This window comes from Toxotes jaculatrix, chromosome 14, assembly GCF_017976425.1.
Source record: "Toxotes jaculatrix isolate fToxJac2 chromosome 14, fToxJac2.pri, whole genome shotgun sequence".
Lineage (NCBI taxonomy): Eukaryota > Metazoa > Chordata > Actinopteri > Toxotidae > Toxotes > Toxotes jaculatrix.
In genome coordinates, this window is record NC_054407.1 from 10,088,012 (window position 1) to 10,101,441 (window position 13,430).

The 13,430-nt window shown below is 39.3% G+C and overlaps 1 protein-coding gene and 1 long non-coding RNA gene across 2 annotated transcripts; one reads left to right on the plus strand and one right to left on the minus strand.

Annotated features, from left to right (window-relative positions):
- Positions 1 to 147: 147 nt before the first annotated feature.
- LOC121192629 lies at positions 148 to 7,117 on the plus strand. Its single transcript, XR_005895228.1, has 5 exons — positions 148 to 1,524; positions 1,653 to 1,720; positions 1,894 to 3,270; positions 3,623 to 3,930; positions 4,384 to 7,117. It is a non-coding gene; the product is annotated as an uncharacterized LOC121192629 (long non-coding RNA).
- Positions 7,118 to 7,119: 2 nt separating this feature from the next.
- Positions 7,120 to 10,218, minus strand: LOC121192627 (inhibin beta C chain). Its single transcript, XM_041054382.1, has 2 exons — positions 9,131 to 10,218; positions 7,120 to 8,508 (listed from the first exon to the last, which is right to left on the minus strand). Exons 1-2 carry the CDS (start codon positions 9,540 to 9,542, stop codon positions 7,715 to 7,717), a joined length of 1,206 nt encoding a protein of 401 aa, XP_040910316.1. The 5' UTR covers positions 9,543 to 10,218; the 3' UTR covers positions 7,120 to 7,714.
- Between the last annotated feature and the right edge of the window lie 3,212 nt (positions 10,219 to 13,430).

Sequence of the window (13,430 nt, forward strand, 5' to 3'; positions counted from 1 at the left end):
AGTTACTAAAATTTAAAGTGGTGTTGAGAGGTTTTTGACCACCAGGGGACAACAGAGGCTCACAGAATCACTGCCCTGACATACCAGCAGATTTTCAGGTACTTGTGACTTAGCATGTTGGCAAATATGTATATCACATTCTCACCTCATAAGACAGAGCATGTCCCATTGGACTCATGTTTCTGTCCCCCTGATGAATGGAAGGCCTTAATTCACTGGCCTTTTAGATCTGTTTTGATCTTGGTCTCCTGATAAACACAACATTATCTGTGTATGTAGCTCTCTCAATGTTTAATTTATTATTATTAGATATATATAATTAGCAACTACCCATTAACTTTGCAGCTCTTTGCTGTTTTATGCTGGGCCTGTTAGCTGGAAATGACTGAATTCAGTTTTATATCTGTTTATCCATTTATATTTGTGTATTTGTGACAACAGTGAGACTTGTACAGTATATTGTTGTGGCTCAGTTCCATCATGTTTCCAGTGAGCAGGCATGCGCAACAGCAGAAGCCCCACCTAAATGGAATGCAGCCTTCGGTAAATAATATTATTGATTACACCTGTGCTTGTCCAGCTAGGACACATCAAAATATCTGCTAATGAAAAACCTCTATGAGCTAAAATCTGCAAAGAGCTGAATAGCTGGTAATGAATTAGACTGAAATTGGGCTTGTTGTCATTATGTGTTTTTTTTATATATAAACTCATGAAAAGGTAAGCCCATTAAGTATCAGAAATGCACGTTACAACGTGTCACAATCCAAACTTAAGTCTTAAAATTGCTTATTTAATTTAACCAACAGTCATGGCAGTTGATCCGTAGTCTGTTGATCAATTGGTCAATTGATTAACCACCTTCACTAACTGTCAGTGCCATTTGTTTTCCTGCTTGTCAAAGTAAACTTTTTGCTTTTGTGGGCAGGGACAATTTCATGCTTTTATTTTGAAGCTACACTCGCTTGTTTCCGGTCTTGTGTGCGTTGTCTCCGGACAACTTGACTCAGCTCCTTCTGTGATGCTTTGAGTGCTCGCGTCGCTGCGCGGGGGTGTAGTGGAGGCGCACCGCACATCTGGACTGCGGAACAACCGGAAAATCGCACTTTTTGAGAAGACGAATTTGTGCGTGTCTCTTCTCTGTTCCTAATGACTTCCCACATGACAGCAGAATATAACATAGGCTTATTATTATTATTATTATTGTTGTTGTTGTTGTTGTTATTTCAGAAAAGCCTTTTTTTAGTCATTGAGGTCATGCTCTCACCTCAGTGCCTAAAAGTATTCACCTTCCTTGTCTGACTTGGCCTAAATATTCATGACATGAAATCTTGGGCCAGAAAGTGGCAGTGTCTGCCTCCTCTGGGGTTGTACGTGCACCCCTGCTGACTGAGGATAAATACTGTGACAACACTGCCCCCCCCCCCCCCCCCCCCCCCCAACCCACCCCTTCCAGCTGAATAGCTACACAAGGTGAATGGGCTGCCCAAAGATCTACTCATGTGGAGACAAACGAGCTCTTAGGTGAGAGAGAAAGGTGGTATTTCTTTTATATAGTTTAAGGCCTTTTCCCTGGTGAATTGTGGGATAAATGCATCACAATCAAGAGAAAAAGGGTTTTCTGCATGTCCATTCTTGTTTCTTGAATGCAGTGGGAGTTTCATTTTCACAGTTGCTGCAGGAGACTGTCAGCCACAAAAACAGCTGCATGCACAACACAGTGAGTTTTATTCATGACTGTGTGTCGAGCTTGATAAAAACTGCTCACATGCAAATTCATATTCATGAGAAACATAAAACATCTGAAGCGTTTGTTTTTCTGAGATGCCACACCTACAGTTATTGTTCCTTTCTCTTTTTCTTTTTTTCTTTCTTTTTTTGTTGTTGTTACAGGCACTGAAGGCACAGTGGAGCTGTTTCACCCGCCATTCAGGAAAGTGTAATTTGGTTGTAAAGTAACCATGGTAACATAGAAAAAGAGGTGACTCCAGGGCAGGTGGAGGGAAGGAGTCTGTGTGCAGGATTATTCTCTTATTGCTGAATAAGCCTCCCGGTGGGGGACTCAAGGCTGATTCTGTAACAGTGAGGAAAACCACATGTTGTGGTGGATTTCTGTATCCAGCTGTCCTTTGCCAGATGTTATTAATGCTCATCTTATGCAAACACGCTGCCGTTACATTAGCTGCAGAGCAAGTAGCAGCATCTTTCACTTCACAATATCAGTGAAACCTGAAAGTCTGCCCTGTGTTTTCTTTTCTTTTCGCACCACTAAACCACAGTTTTCAGCCACTTTGACAGACCATAATATTATTTGTGTCATATAGAAGGTTGTTGGAACAGTAACAGATGTAGGAGTGAATGCCTGTGAAGTTCATTACTGAGGCCAGTGACATTTGGGCTATTCTTTGATCAGTAGTAACCCCTTTACATGTAGAAGGAAGTAGCAGTTTAGCATTTGCTCAAAATACCCTGAAGTGTGCTCTTCCCCAGGGCATTGCAGCATTTTTGTGTCTGCAACAACAGCCGACTTTGTTCTCTGTCCCAAACCACTATGTTAACACAGTTCAGGTCCACTAATAAAAATATATCTATACAAAAGCCATATATTTATTACATTCTGATTAAATAAAAAAAAAGGCAATTGAATACCCACAGAGATATGGGTAGAAAAGATTCAGGAGTTGACTCACAGGTTTTATTAAAATTCTGTGGTGGGATTCATACATAAAAGGTAATGTAACATGATGGCTTGATGTATTCTCCACGGGGGGATTGACACTGACAGTAGGGGTAAATTACCTGTTGAAATGAATAACCAGCAAACATAGTGAGGGGGGTGTAAGTTTCACTTTTATACTGTAAAATTATCTCACATCAGTAATGGATCTTGAGACTACTTTTCTACTTGATACCAACTCTCTGCAAAAAACTTTAACATGGGGAACTTTCTTTTGTTCAGAATCAATCATTTTATCATAACCAATGCCCAGTAAAGGTAAACTTAAAATAACTAGTTCAGTGCTCAGGTTGGAAACTTGTCTGATGAGTCATAAAGTTTGATATAACAGCTCAAATTCAGCTCCGGTCAGCAGCTCTCTATTTTCAGAAAGAGCTCTTACAGGAAATCTTCTGGTTTCAGCTTTTTGGTTTCCCAGTTCCATTATTTCAACAAAAGGGAACTTCATTACTGCAAGCGTGAGGCGTTGAAGAGAAACTACATGACTTCACTCTCAACTCAGACCTTGACCTACAACGATGAACTCTTCTTCTGTAAGATCAATATTTTTTTATTGACATACACTTGGACAGAAAATTGTGTAACTTGGCTTAAATGGTTATTTTTATAGAAATTCCTGGAATGTTTCATGAATTTAAATCTTTTTAACTGATGTTTTTAAAAATACTTTTCTATTTCAATGTAATGATGCCTGTTATCATCAGGTATTCACATGGAGGCTCTTTTTTAAAAAAAGAATCATAAGTGACTAAAACAATCTTTATACTTTTGTATAAATAATTGTGCATTGTGAAATGTCACAAGTGAGAGGACATAGTAGTATGAGCAGTACCATGCAGCCACCCAGTTTTATTCTTGTCTTATTTCTTATTTTTACATTTACAGGTCCCGACTAACAGCACAAATGCTGGCAGCTCCCCAGGTTCTTCAGGTGTGGCTGTGGGGGTGACACTCTTCTTTCTGCTTGTTGTGGTTGTAGCCGGTGTGATTGGATACAAATACCAAGGTAAAATCAGAAATATGGTGCAGTCTGGACGAAGAAGAAGCCAGAGGAAGAAAGAGGACTATTCAGAGACGACACAAACTGATACCCATCAGTATACCAGTATGATCAGGGAACCGTCAACAGGACACACCCCTATCTATGAAAACCTGACAACTCAAACTCAAAGGCCTGCAGAAAACCAGAGCAGGTAAGCTCTAGTTTAAGTTTTTGCACTTTAAGTTTTTAGTTCAAGTCATTTTCTTTCTTGAAAGTCAGGTCAAACTTAGTAAATCTTTATAGACCAATATGGAGGAAATTTCAAGTCTGGTGTGTCTGATGAGATAGAAAGGAAACAGATGAAGAAACACTGTGTTGCATGGTGCGAATTTCCCCATTTTGCACAATCTTGTTGTAATACTTGCACATAATTTGGCTGGTGTCTGCAGGTTATTCCTTCTGTTGTTTGATGCCATTTAAAGTCCATTAATCAAACGTGCCAGCTCATGACTCAGTGCTGGAGTTTTTCTCTGGGTAAAAATAGAAACTGGGAAACGTAGATCCACACAGTTTACATATATTTGTCTTGTGTTACAATGGTTGTACATCAGAAAAGTGCTTTCTGATAGGAACGCTATCTGCTACAATTATTGTTCCTCCACAGGTCGCCTAGTGAACCTGAAGAGGATTTCTACTTGCAGTGTGATTTACCAGATGAGGCAATATACAGCAATGACCCGAATTGTAACCTTGCCATCCTCCCCAGCTCCCAAGAAGAGGACGTGTACATTATGCCAGATTCATGATAGAAAAAAAAAAAAAAAATTTGTATTAATGTCTGAATATTTTTACTCGATGTATGCTCTGAGCCACGGTCGCTGGCTCGCGCTGTAAATGTATACTGTCCCACATTAAAAATATGAGCTATAGCTGACCTATAAAAAAAATATCATCTGTAGGCCATGAATACTCAGTATAAGTGTACCACCACGCACAGTATATTTTACACTTATGTTTTATTATTGTGCATTACATGTGATTTTAGGGAATCATTGCACAAGTTGTTATACATGTTATAGTAGCTCAAGATTTTGGAGAAAGAATACTGTAGCATGGGGGGGTGGGGTGGGCGCAATATGACTGTTTCAAATTATGACTGTAGTGGACGCACTGTACAAGTTAAGACATTTTGTCATCAGTCCAACGCAATTGATACGCTGATTAGAGCTGATTGTTTTTTTTTAGGGTTTCTCATGAATTGTCTCAACTTACTGATGAATCACTTTCATCTTGGCCTTTAGAAAAGAGAAGTGTGGGCAGTTGGTTCACAGTTGTGTGGTAAAGTCATGCATATATTCTTTTTTCTCTTTTTTTTATATCGTCACTTCTGCATTTGGCCTTCGATTAGATTTTGAAACATTTCAGTGGCAGACAAAAGGAACTTTTGGCCGTAGGTTTTGTAATTTTCTCTGTATTCCACGTAGTTAACGAACACAAAATACTTGAAACAACATTTTTTTTACGTCAAATTACCAAGGGGAGGGTATGTGAAAATGAAAATAAGTTGTGCAGAGTTTGTCATAACAGGCCACTGTTCACAGCAGCTGCATCACTGACACAAAAATTCTGTTTGAACATTTAAATTTATTCTGCTCAGTGTTGTCACCATGAAAAGTTGTTATCAACGGCCACAACATGAAACATGTAAACCTGTTAAAAATAAAAAGAATGAAAGTCATGAATCTAGTTTTTATAATTTAGGAGATTTTATTATTCAGATTCAGGCCAAATTATTAAGATACGTTTATGAAGACGAGACACAAAGAACAATACACTGATCAAAACAAAAAAACAACAATATTAACTGTCTCTCCTTCAAATTATAAGCCAGCATTTCTGTCATATTAGGTTTTAGAACAAGAAATGAGAAAAGTATAATTTACTTGCCCACTATCTGTCAAATGATGCAAATGCTGACAGTATTTACATTACAAAAAGTACTGTTTTTCTAAAATAGGTGCAGAAAACCCATAAAGATAAAAACATGGCGATTTCACACACACACACACTCGTGCGTGCGCATGCGTGTTTAACAAGCTCACCATCAAATCTAGCAAAATAAAGTAAAAAAAAATGCAAAGGTCAGCAACACATTGACAAACACAGAGAGGATGTGAAAATCTTTCTGACCATGTTGCTGAACTAAACAGATAAAACAGAAAAAGTGAAAAGAAAAAAAAAATCTTGAGGCTTTGTCAAAAAGTTGCAGACTAATGCGAAAGACAGGTTTGTGCATCTTTGGACAGATAATGACTGAGGGTTCACGCACCATCATTTCTTTGCTTTTATTTTTGTTTCCTGTTATCTAATAACTGGAGGCTAATGAGTTCATACTGTACATCTCAGATTACACACGGAAGGATTTGATAAATACTGTCCCTAATTATTTCATACTTGTATACTCTGGGTGGAACTGAAACTCAGGACCTTTTCAGAGTCTAAGATTGAGGACCTTTTCATACAATCACAGCTGTGTAATGACTGAGGATGTCATCCTTAAAACAAAGAGCAACAGAACCAAAACAAAGGAATAAATGAGCAGTTAATGGGCACAGGCCTACATTTACCATAAGTGTGATTACAGTTAGCATTTGTGTCTCCAGCTCTGATTAATCACCTCTTAATTCATCTGCCTATTTATTCAGTCGTCCAGGGTCACTCAACATGCCCGACCCCTTAATACGTTCACTTTATTAATTATGAAACAACATATGCTCCCGTTTAAGTGACCTTTACTCATTCAGAGATAAAAAACTACTAAATACTCATTGGGGTGGTGGTGCAACTTCTTGGAATAACCCAACAATAAATATTTCAGAGGAGTTTGCTACTGATTTCAGCTCACTGATGTTCACTTACAGTGGTCACAGGTCACAGTGCTCTTTTCTTTTTTTTTTTTTGCACTCTGGCATCTTTTCTAACATGAAATATTTTTTCTTGTCTCGGCATCACACTTATCTTAGGATATCTCACATGTTTATTTGTTTTTTTTTTCTAATGACTTATCTCGACAGCACATAAAAGCAAATATTACAGACCAGAGCTCTGATAATCTGCAATAAAAAATTTCGGGCAACGTCATTGATGTTTAATCAAAACACTCTCAAGTTTACACAGCAGGCAGCTTTTCCTTTTTCCCTGCCAAATTTAAATGAATAAATGTATTAGTTTTAACCCTTAACATACAGGTCAAGGGCACAATGAACACAACTTCAAGGTCAATTATGGGAGATAGAAGTTGTCATATCTTTACGTGCTGATTTCTCTGCCACACCCTGACCCTTTCTAATCTACAGTGGTGAAAGTACTTCTGTGAATAAATGACAAATGTGCGAAAATATCAGGCTCATGTCTTTATTCCTGAAATGTACATGTGGATACATTCAAGTGCAACAGTTCAGTACAAATAAATCAGAACATTTATTTGGGTGTGTAATTAGTGAAATGTAGCAGACGACTAACAAAATATCTGAACCATGTGCTTCATAAAGCAATACAGTACTTTGAATAATAACAGCAAAATTAAATAATAAACCGTGTTAAAGTATGTTGTAACATCACACACACAACAACAACAACAAAATAACACAAATAGGACCATAAATAGAGAAGAATGAAATAAATAGCTATATGTTTGAAATCATGATGAGATATGAATGAACAGATCTAGTTTGATCCACAATGCAAAACAGAACAGTGGCTCTGTGCAACAGTAACTACTTTTTTTTTACATCTTCAGGAAAAAAAAAAAGAATAAGATTACAATTTTAATTTAGTTAACCAGTGAAGATATGTGAAAAAATGTTCATTTAAGAACACAATCAGGTTTGTTTTCACTATGTAACGTATTCTTTGTTGTGGAAATGCTCTCACAAACATTGGTGTTTACAGTTAAAAAAAAAAAAAAAAAAAAAAAGTCACTTGCATTTCTTTCCTCAGGCACAGTGACATTTACTGACAATCAAGTCATTGAAAGGTGTCAGCTTTAACTTTCCCCTGCTGTCATAGTGCATGAGGACCATGGGCTCGTAGGCAGCCGGCACGCAGCAAGGGCGAGGTGTCCCTCCTTTGGTGAACTGGTGCAGCCGAGACTTCACCTGCGTGTGCATGCTGGCTGGCTTGTAGTTGTGGGGGCAGGTGCCGTCACAGAAATGCATTGTGTATTCGGCTGGGGCCACCACCCAGTCCGTCCAGCCGATGTCTTTAAAGGACACGGTGACTGACTTCCGGCAGCACCATCCTCGTTCATCACACTCGTCCTCCTTGTTGGAGCGACGTGTCCTCTGTGCCGGTTTGGGCTGCATGAGGCCTAATTCTAGAGAGATGGTAGGGTTTGCCTTGAGTGTGTCTCTATCAACCACAACCATCCCTACGTCCACAACCAGTGCTTGACCAACACCAGTTCTCATCCACCTCTTCACCTCAGGACTAATGTCCAACATCACATCTTGAGTGCTTGAGACATTGGCACGGAGGAGGGTGTCCGTGTGTGTCCAAGCAGCTGAGTTCATCAGTTTCATCCCATTGATTTTAACTTTAAACTGTTGTCTTACCTCAGGCTGAACTGACATGGGTTTATTTAAGATCTGCCTGGAAATTTTCAGTTCTGCCTGAGCCAGCGTCAGTTCAGTCTGGATATTTGGGTTTTTATGGAAAACAGCTCTGTACCACTGCATGCGACGCCCTGACTGTGGTTGTTCTCCCCTCTGAAGCACTTTTACTGGCCCCACTAAAAAAAAACACACACACACTTCATTAGAACCAAAGTTGGCAGCATCCTGTAATGATTTCACAAACTCCATGTAGGAAACAACACGGCATGGAACAACTGAGAGTGGAAATGGAAACTTAAACTTTTTTTTTTTTTATATAACATTTTTTATTTTGAATCTCAATGTGCTGTTGTAATCGCTTGGCTCACGACATTAATAAAAATGTGTTCAAAGTGTAACATCATGTGAAAGGCGTGCCTGTCATGCTCGTGATTTCTAAAAGCTTGTAGGAATGTGTTTGCTTTGTTTACAGGACTGTTTGATGGCTCCAGATTCTATTTCCAGCCATTTGCATGTGTGTAAACTCTGCAGATAAATACCAAGAAATCTGAGATCTTTACCTGGAGCATGAACTGTAGGGACACAAGCTATTTATTGAGTTCATAACCACGCCAGCACAAATGCTTTTGTCTGTATCTGCAGAGGTAAACTCACAGTGCCAGATTCCTTGAAACATTTTTTCCAACTCCCACTCAGAGTTATCAAATTGGCTTTTCAAATCAGTCATTAAAGTATGACAGTGGTTGCATTTGGCCAAAGTGTTTTCAAGGTGCCTCCCCGGTCTAACAAATGTCTCACCTGTTGATGGAAAGAGAACAGTAGAAAATGTGGATTGCCAGGTTTCCCTCATCGGTTGACTGGAATTTCCTCTCATCTCTCTCAGTGTCTCTCTGTAGAGCTGATACATCTTCCTCAGCTCCTGCTCCGTGGCCTTTTTTGTTGGCCTGGGTTCCCTCTCCATACCCAACGAGCTGAGGATCCCTTTCTTCACCGCCTCCAAAACCAAGCCCCTCTGGCTGTCCGCCCTGTCCGCATCAGGTGTGCCTTCGGGGGCCACGTGAGGCCGGCTCTCCCCCGAGCTGGAGAGGGACACGAGGAGCAGCAGCTTGCAGAGGATGAGTCGATGGAGTGTACGTGATCTGAGCATGGTGAGCCTGCCAGGTAGGTTAGGTTTGAGAGTGCTGCAGCTCAGTGGATGGGGTTTGTCCATGTTAAGAATGAAATTCTTCACATGCTTTTATTTATGGAGCTTCTGCGTTGCCACGCCCCTGGTTGGTCAGGTGAGTCAGGTGAGCCTGTGATGGGCTCAGCCAAGGCTATATGTCATCATGTGGCAACATTTTGCAGCATTGCATTATGTGATAACAACATGTGACCTATGACATTAGAAATCTGTGAAATAAATTTTTAAACAACAGCTTATTTTTTTTGTTGTATTAGTACACAAAGGGAAATGAAATCGGAGATAGGAGAGGCATTAAACAAAGGATGGATGAGATTTAGTTAGATCACGAGTACATGGTGTGCATCTCAGCATCCTACGTCACCATGATTGTCCAGTTATGCGTCACTTAATCAAATAAATGACCATATGTCTTACAGTTACCAGTTCTAAGGAGAGGGACAATGGGCAATTACATTAGCTCCCCAAGGGTTATTAATGATAATGTGACAGTTTATTGATCCCCATGAGGCTGTGACTCTGCTCCTTTGTAATGCTGCCCAGTGTGGTCAGAGGCCACGGCTATACTACCAAAGGACTCACAGTTTTGTTCATTTTCCAAAAAGTTTCAAAAATCTGAGAATCTCCAAATGGCTTTAAGTGACAACATTCAGTAAATAAATAATAAACAGTAAATAAAGAAGAAGGTGGCGAGAGATCATTTTCTGTGTCACCCCTCCCTCCGTAAAACCCTCCCAAAGATAAAATGTCTCAAGGTTAAAGACAGAGATAAACAAACAAAGAAGTTACCTCCTCTGTTGAAAGAGAACTGTCACAGTTACCTGAAGCCATTATTAAAGTAATCACACCACGGCACAGCTGATGGAAGGAGCTTGTCAAAGATCAGACAGAGAGCTATTAAAATAGACCAACAACATATCTGATCTCAGCGCGTACCGTCCTCTGTGTTGGATGAAAGAGCAGCATTCCTGCTCTGTCAGTAGTACTTGTTGGGGGACAGACCAAAGAGCAAAACACAGGCTACATGTGCGTCTGCACAGTGGAGCGTTGCCAAGTGGTTGTGAAAATCTTTTATCAGTAAAAAAGACCAGTACACTTCTTGATTACAAAGTAGTGTCACTGACCCTATTCTTTCCAACTCAGGGCTGATTTCCTCCATCAGATAGGGAAAAAATGTCCATAAAATTCAGTTTTATGGACGCACAAATCTCGAGCTTGGAATTATAATATTCTGCCTTTGAACAAGCAGATAGTAAAAAGGTAAAGTGATAAGATGGTTATCAAAAGTTAAAAGTAAATACTTATATGTTCATTATTATATAGTAAAATGATAAAACTATAAAAAATGACTGCCACATAACCACAATAATAACCATGTAAATACTAATTAAATTTGATTGACGAGTCACATGAAAAGTCATAATTTAAAGCTTAAGCAATGAATTGCAAAGGAGGGGTTTCAGGATTAATCAGGGAGCTCACGTGGTGACTAATAAAAAAAAAAACATGTCTGCTGCACAGGATTGTTTTTTAACTATAAAACTGAAACAATTTGAGAAGGTAACATCATTCATTGGTTGAACTTCTCCTGCTCTATACAACCTGTGATGAGGGGTCACAAGTAGCAGCTGATAAAAAGAGATGGGAAACAAGGCTATGGCACATCCTGCATCTTTTATTTTATTTTATTTTATTATATATATATATATTATTATATATAATAATATTTCCTAAATCAAAAGCTAGAAAAATATTGTGAAGTTACTGTCCAAGTATCAGACGGTACCTGGGATGTAGCTCCTTTGAGACTGTGCGAAGTGTGTGAATTTCTGAGCAGTGAGTCACTGATGTGATGAAACAATCATGTGCTTTGCCAGGTCAGCCTACCTTGCAAATTGAAAGTGTGTGAAAGGTGTAAAATGACTCATGCAAACTAGCGCTGTTGTTCGGACAGTCATGTAAGACTCTCTTTCTCTTCTCTGGCTGTTTCTTCTTTTTTCATCATCTCTTTCATTGTGTGAAAAAAAAAAATAGAGAGACAAAGAATGCAGAAAACCACAGGCTGGACATGAAGGAGAAGTCTCTGAAAAAACGGTAGTGAATTGCATCAGCCACACTAGCAACAGATAGAGTTGGCTGTCATGAGCTGAAAATCAGACTGAGAGGAAGATGATGGAACATTGCACTATTGACATGGCACAATGCAGCGGTTTTAGAGGCCTGAAAGAGACACATTACATTAATTCAAAAGAAAATATGTATGCATTTACTGGAGAAAAAAGTTTTTAAAAAACTGATTTTAGGTAGCATTTCCTTTTTGATAATCATCAGGTGACCATCTTCCTCTTATAGACTGTATGTAAAACTTAAAACAGTATGAAGACATGCAAGACATATACATATACATATACATAAATATGACTATTAAAAGTTCACACTCTCACAACAGTTAATATAATATAACAATATTACTTCTGTTTTTGCCTTGACTTTCTGCCATTACACAGCACTGTCTAAAAGCCAGTAGGGATGTTTTCAAAGGTAATAGATGCTCTTTATGGTTTTTATTTATCACTTAAGTGCAGGTAGCAAACAAAAAAACTGAATCAGGCTAACGTTTGGTGTGATAAGCCATTGTCTTTGAAACAGCATCAGTTCTGCTCAGTACACCTGTGCACAGGTTTTCAAGGTACTTGAAAAGGTAGGTTGTTCCAAGCATCTTGGTGAAGTTGTTCTTTAGTCTGTCTCACTGTCTTCTGTCTCTTCATGTAATCCCAGACTGACCCCATGGTGCTGAGATCAGGCCTCTGTGTGGGCCACCGAGGACAGTTCTTGAAGGCTCTGGCTGTGTGTTTGGGCTGGTTGTCGTGCTGCAGACCGATCAGACGCCTCCCTGGTGGTAATGTGTGGTGGATGAGAATCCAAACACCTGAAGTGCTTAAAACTGCATCACATTGCCGTAGATGAAAATGTTGATGGTAAATGTGCATATAAACAGGTGAAGAAACCTTTTTTTCACCATTCTTTCTTCCTTTTAGGTTTCATCATCTTGTGCTCAGCGTAGCAAGAGGACTGGGATCTTTCCCAGGATGGACTTAGCAGAGAGGACACAGGGTTGAGGTGCATGTAGCTCCACTGCGCCCTCTTGTGGCTCTAAAGGTACTGTACAGAGTTTGAAAGAAACTGTTTATCCTGAAGCTCAACTAAAGGCCAGGTGTATGAGTGTGTCTCGTGTGTGCGTGTGTGTGTGGACATTTCACAGAGGGAGACTGTCTGCGAGAATGAGAGTGGATTTTCTTTTCTGGATGTGAAACAGACGAGTGTTGTTATTGGATACTTCTGGTTGGTTGGTTGGTTGTTCAAACTGTTCCAGTGGATATGACCATGTGACAATATGTGATTTAACCCGACTACCAAGAAGCAGTGACCGTGCCAAACTTTGTAAATCAGCACAGTTGTTGTTTTAGAACAAGCTCTAGTAACCTTGAGATTTCATTAATGTTTTTATATTTGTCATATTATATTTGTCTTGTTTGATATGATCCCCAAATCTGAGTGGCTGGACTCTCAGAAAACTGGGACAAGACTCTTATTTTTACCTTTCAGTGCTGTATTAGAATGAAACAGGTAAGTGAGGTTAAGTTCTAAGACACAAAGTAGGAGGGAAACACAAATGACAGTGAAAAGAGGGTTGTAAAAAGCTGACTTTCATGCCTGACTGGTTCCACTAATGAGCATGGAGCATTTGAAGATGACCTATGCTGGATCACATGGAGAGCATGACAAAAGGACATATACAGACTTTACAGTCTATGCCTTCCCACTCCCAAGCTCCATCAACGTTCTGGTACAGGACAAAAATCCAGATGTTTCAACTCATGGACAAATAATTTAAACAATTTAATCTCAGTTTGT

Excerpts from the sequence above, each read along its gene's own strand:
- LOC121192627 (XM_041054382.1), bottom strand. The coding sequence starts at position 9,542 with ATGGACAAACCCCATCCACTGAGCTGCAGCACTCTCAAACCTAACCTA. Across the intron at positions 8,509-9,130 it reads TGTTCTCTTTCCATCAACAG|TGGGGCCAGTAAAAGTGCTT; the intron begins GTGAGACATTTG and ends GTTTTTTTTTAG.